This window comes from Musa acuminata, chromosome BXJ2-2, assembly GCF_036884655.1.
Source record: "Musa acuminata AAA Group cultivar baxijiao chromosome BXJ2-2, Cavendish_Baxijiao_AAA, whole genome shotgun sequence".
Classification (NCBI taxonomy): Eukaryota; Viridiplantae; Streptophyta; class Magnoliopsida; order Zingiberales; family Musaceae; genus Musa; species Musa acuminata.
The window spans coordinates 25,615,261-25,621,260 of record NC_088339.1 but is presented as its reverse complement, the minus strand read 5'-3'; the positions used below and the strand labels follow the sequence as shown (position 1 = coordinate 25,621,260).

The window sequence follows — 6,000 nt, the reverse complement described above, 5'->3', positions numbered from 1 at the left end:
AAATCCAAGGAGAAAGAAAGGGAAGAAAACAAGGACAACGTAGAGAGACTGTTCTCGATCATCCAGTAGTATTCTCATTTCAGGTTAGATCAAATCTATAGTAGATTCTTACTGTGATTACTTGGGGTGAATTAGGGAGGATTTAAATATTGAGCATAGTGACGTGATCCTTGTATCCTAGTTATTCTCTTGTGATTATTGCTAGGGTTTTGGGCAAAAGATTGAGATTTGTATATTTATTATTATTATAGTGGATCATCTCTAGTTTGCCCCGCGATTTTTATCCTTCACATTGAATGAGTTTTCCACGTATATCTTAGTGTTTTATTTTATTGTGATTCCATTTAATTCCGCTACATATTATGGTCTTCTAGTACTTGTTCATATATAAAGATTATTCCGCATTATATTTCATCAGGATCTTGCTATTAAAAATAATGAGAAATTATGTACTAATTGTTTTCCCATAAAGAAATTTATTAAGACATTCATTATAGTTCTATAGAATGACTTCTTGGACTAGTAAAGATAAATAAGAAGGAACGTAATGTGCCTCCCATACAATATAGCATTTATCGACCCTTTGCTTTAATATTACAATATTAAATTATGTAGTAATTATTGACTGACATCACGTCGTTTATTCAAAGAGGAAGCGACACAGAAACAGATCTTACAGTCAATGTGAACGGTACGATGAGCTCCATGGCAAACCATCAGCTTCCACGGATTTAATCTTCCGGCAAACTCGAGCCTGTTCATATACTTGTCCAGATCGACAATAATAGCCTTGTTTAGGAGCGCAGTGGTCATCAGTGGAGCAAATGCACAGTCCCTCCAGTGCACAACCATCGCCCTGCACCACTACTTCCTTCCCTCGCAGTCCCAGCACTGCATCGGTCCAATCTGAAGAGAACAATCCTTTGCTGTCATATTTTTGCATGGCACTCACAAACTTGTCCAACTTAGCCCCCAACTTGTTCTTGATATTGAGGAAGCCGACGTTTCTGTTCTTCCCCCAGTGCGGCAACCCATGGTACTTGAACAAGGCCATCTGTTCGATCTCCTCGAGCACATCCTCATAGAGTCGCGGCCGTTTCGGATCCCTGGAACGGTAGTATGTGATGTCGATCTCCACCACGTCGTCCGTTTTGCCAAGATAGGCCGTGGAGTTGCGGAGGAAGCGCATGAAGAAGCCCAAGGACAGCTCGGTGCCGCAGAGTGCGTTCGGGTGGGCGTCGCGGAGCTTCTTGACGTCGGCGATGAAGTCTGCAACGGTGGTGAAGGGGATGCTTATCGCGGTTTGGTGGTAGAAGGACCCCGCAAAGCGAGGGTCCCATGCACAGGCTGTGAGAAGGTTGTCTTCTGCACTCCTTAGGCACGAACCTGGAGAGAAGATGGCTCAGACTAAATAATACAGAATACAGGTGTAACAAGTGTCATCATATACATTCTTCGGATAATTGGAGGACACACCGGAGGATTGCATGTCGCTTTGGTTTCCAATGACCGGATAGCCGGTGAAATCTGACAAGCCGCCGTCATTGTTCTTAAGCCCCATGCCGTTCGCGATCTGAGTATCTACTTGCGATCTGGAAAGCACGCATTTGCCTACGGCATTTCTAGTTAATTCCAATAGTTCCTCTGCAGTCATAAACACAAACACATGATAGAGGACAAGAGATGCCTTGTCAGTATAAATCTCGTACGATACTGCTCGAACACTACATCAAGATTGTCAAGCAAAATAAAAGCTGCAATATATAAGACCTGAAGCACGTGTAGAGGCTACGTCGAGGGTGGGCTGTGCTCGTACGAAAAGGTGATCGTTTACACCCTTTCCTTTGGTGGTGATGGGGACCTTGTAATCATCGCGGTACACCACTCTGCCTTGTGACGGATACCAGCTGAGGTCTCCATAGTACGTGGTGACAGCGTACGAGGAGATGGTTTGCTCGAAGCCAACGTCGCCTACGACCCTGTTGGTGATGGATCGCTTGAACATTGGCTCAAGTTGGAGGGTGACCTGCTCGATCGGTTCAAGTAATTTCTTAGGTTACTTATAATGAAGCAGCAGAACAAAAGCTTCCATGTATTGCAAGTCAACTATTTTCAGCTATTCAGGCAACAAGATTGAAACAAGAGATACTACTACTAGGATCCTCTATCGTCCGATGTAGTAGTTCTTTTTACAGAGGCTTTGAAGGCAATTAGTGGGCCCGGTCGTAAGCTCTGCAAGGCAAGGCAGTATGGACCTGCCGGACTCTTGCCTTGCGCGAGGCTCCGTATGTGAAGGGCCACTCTCATTTACACCGAGCCATCATCAACGTCACTGTAGCTGTTCTTACAAGGAAAATACTATTCATTCTAAGATGTAAGTAAACGCAAAGCTTCAAATCATGCACTCGCTCTCATATAAGTTTGCTTTTTCTCTGATCTTTGTCCATGTGGGTTTGCATGTGCTCATATGTTTCATAACACTCAATTGTGTTGTGTAGTTACTATAAACTACGAGAGAAGGTATATGGAATCATTAGAACGGTTCAAAGGTTTGCATTAGCCCATTTTGAAACAAGGAAGTCGAGCAAACCAAGAAAAAATGGAAAGATTAAAACTAAAGTCCACTGGGATCATCGACTGCCTATTATTTTACATTACTTTCTAGATTCTAGGAAAAGAACAGGTCTTCTCCTTTGTAAAGTGATTTGTAGAAAACATTTTTTTTTTGTCTAGACATTTTGCTGACGTAGTGCAAACAAAGCCTTGTTAATAACAATAGGATGATCTCTATTATATCATGAAGAATTAAAGAAATAGTTGCACCTAGTTAGCATCGAGGCGTGGCAAGTCATGCACTCAGTTCATGAAAGTACTTGACGTGGTTGGAAGAACCACGATGAAGAACTAAGATGAGTTATCACATGGATCTCAAACTGTGTAAAGAACAAAGAATAACACTTAGATATATACCTGAGAAATAACTCCGAGAACACCGAGAGAAACCTTGGCAGCCAAGAGATCAGGATCATCCTCACCAAGGTTAACGATCTTGGCGTAGTATCCGTTCACCGGGACCGGACTTGGAACCACCAGCCTCATCCCCACCACATATTCGTGCACCGCTGAGCCTTTCCCGAACAACGAGCTCCCGTGCGAGCCGGTGCTCATCAGCCCTCCCAGCGTCACCCCTTGCCAATACGGCGAGTGGGGCAGCGCCAGTCCACGGGCGGCCGCCGCGTCGAGGAGCTGCCTAAGTGTGATCCCTGCCTCGAACGTCATCCGCGAGGTGGCCATGTCCACGCTCACCGATCTGTTGAGCCGCTGGGTGCTAATGACCAGGCCCTGGCCACTCGGCCCGCCGGGGCACGACAGCTTGGGGATGCTGTGGGAGTACCTCGTGACCGCCTTCATGTGCTGCTGCTTCGCGGTGGCGTCGGAGACAGCGAACAGGAGCTCCTGTTCGGTCGAAGGGTACGCGACCGCGGCGACGTGGCAGGTGCTGCGATCAGGGAAGGCTCCATAGCCGTTGGTCACGGTGCAGTTAGTGTTGCCGGACTGGCACTGGACAACGGGCCCTGGTGGCGATCCTTGGACTAGGAGAAGCAAGACGGCGAGGCCGGACGCGAACAGGGCAATGCGTGTAGCAGCCATGATGATTGTCCAGAGTTGGTCTGGGTATATATATATAGCTGAAATTCGATAGATAGCTTGATTACGGTTTACGTAACAATCAGGTGTCCGAAAAAAATCATATAAAATAAGGGAGATAAAGCACGTTGACTTAGCAAGAGATTATGCAATCCTGAAAAATATGAAGTGTTGATATGGCTCATAATTGTCAATGTCTCGGTTCCGGGTAAAGGCTGCGTGATGCAAGAACGAGATTAAGTACTTAATTCATAGAGAGAGGTAGAAGAGTTGTCAGTTTTGCGTCTCAAAGTCTCTGAGGAAATCGGCGATGATGTGCGAGAGACGTCTACGTAAAAGTCTCGGTGCCGTGTCATCCATATTGCTTAGATATACTTATCGATGCATGGACGTCCAATAAGAGGAGTTTAGAGTAAAAAAAATTAGATACGCACCCAATGTGACTCATTTATGTCAATCACGTAAGTGAGCCGAGTTGAATTTTAAGAAAACCGACAAGAACATCAACGTGGGACGCAACATTCCTATCATTATTATTATCGTAAGAAATGATATCCAAGATCGTGTTGACATACTATGCTAGTGATGGTTGCATGGAGTACTATCTGTGGGCAAGGTTGGTTGGTCATGCATGCCTTACGATGGGATCAAAATAGTAGAAGGATGGCTGCAGCAAATCCTCCCTCTTGCCATCGTCGAGCATAGACAAAACAAACTCAAAATTGACACATACTTTATTTTTATTTTATAATATTACAATGAATTTTGATTGTCGGACTAGAGGATAACTCAAATCCATGAACCTTTTTTTCTAAGAATATTATAAGAAGAATAGTGTTGAACTTCAAATCCATTCACTCGGGACTATATAGGATAAAATTATTTCAATGCTTAAATTAATAAACTTAATAAAAATAAGTCTTTAGAGTGTAATCCAAATCAGGTTTATTTTTATGGTGTAGCAGACAGTTGTAGGAAATTGAATAATGATCATGAGAATCAAAGATATAGTTATGAGTTTACGTAGACAGTAAATTCATTGAATCTATGAGGTCGCCTCATATTACACATTGGGAGTTGAAAAGCTTCATGTCCTATCTATTTTATGTTGAAAAGCCGACTACATGTTGCTGAACTGTCACCCTTATATTGCCAAGGTATTGACCATGGGTTGATGAAGTCTGGATAGCACATCAGAGGCCAGTCTACTCTTATCAACTACTAAATTACTTAATCACATACCTTTTTTATTTTTTTTAACTTAATCACGTACTGACAAAGTTTTTTTTTATTGTTTATAGGACATGTCTTACTGACATGCTGTTTTTTTGTTTTTTAAGGCACACCTTCAGCTACTGTCAGACCTCCGATGATTGGACACCCTCAACAGTGCAATATAATATTAGATCATCAGTCAATCTCATCCCTCGCCTTTACAGGGAATAAAAGCCAAGCCATTGGTAATGTCCTGCACTTTTATCTTCCCTTGCCTTCGCAACTTCACAGGGACTTCTCTGGCCTCGTGTGTTTCTCAACACAATCCACAGCAAGCCAAAAAAACCCCTTCCGCGATCTTCAACGTATGTTCACGAACACCGAATGTGCGTTTGATCAATTGGAACATCAAGATTGAGAAATCATCAATTGGACGAGCACATTTAGACGCATTTCCCGTCAAAGAAATTAGTAGCATGAAGCCAACTTCATTATTTTGGAATATGATGGGTAAAAAAAACTTATATATGAATAAATACGAGTTGATCGTAATAAGCAGTAAAAAAATTAAACGAAAATCAGTCACATAGAACATCAAAATGTATGTAAAAATCCTCTTCGATACAAATGAAAAAAAAAATCATATGGTAAGCCAAGAAGTAAATCTATTATAAAAATAATAAATATATAAATCTCGATAGTGAATGTATAAATCTATTATAAATCTTAGATTTGAGCAATAATCACAGGAGAATAATAAGAATACAAAGATTACATCACCATGTAAAATATCTAAAACCTCATTCCTTTCGTAATCATAATAAAAATCTGTTATAAGTCTGATCAAATCTGAGACTAGAATAGTGGCCAGATAATTGAAAAGGATTTCTACATTGTCTTTGTTTTTTTAGCTCTCAACCACCACTGTTGTGATTTTCTTTTTTCAACCATGCCCACAACAACAACAGCAAGTCCCCTTTTTGCCTTGTAAAAGAGAAATGGTTAAATAGTTGTTTTGAGCTATGCATTATTAAGGTCTACTATGGACTTAATTATTGGGTCATGTGCCCAACAACCTCCCCCTTCAGCGGAAACCGTTTCATAGCTCTTAAATATGAAGTCATGTCGATTAATCGT

The 6,000-nt window shown here is 41.9% G+C and overlaps 1 protein-coding gene across 1 annotated transcript; it reads right to left on the bottom strand.

Annotated features, from left to right (window-relative positions):
- Positions 1-523: 523 nt before the first annotated feature.
- LOC103976376 (L-gulonolactone oxidase 2-like) lies at positions 524-3,649 on the bottom strand. Its single transcript, XM_065095849.1, has 4 exons — positions 2,971-3,649; positions 1,771-2,026; positions 1,477-1,644; positions 524-1,386 (listed from the first exon to the last, which is right to left on the bottom strand). Exons 1-4 carry the CDS (start codon positions 3,409-3,411, stop codon positions 680-682), a joined length of 1,572 nt encoding a protein of 523 aa, XP_064951921.1. The 5' UTR covers positions 3,412-3,649; the 3' UTR covers positions 524-679.
- Between the last annotated feature and the right edge of the window lie 2,351 nt (positions 3,650-6,000).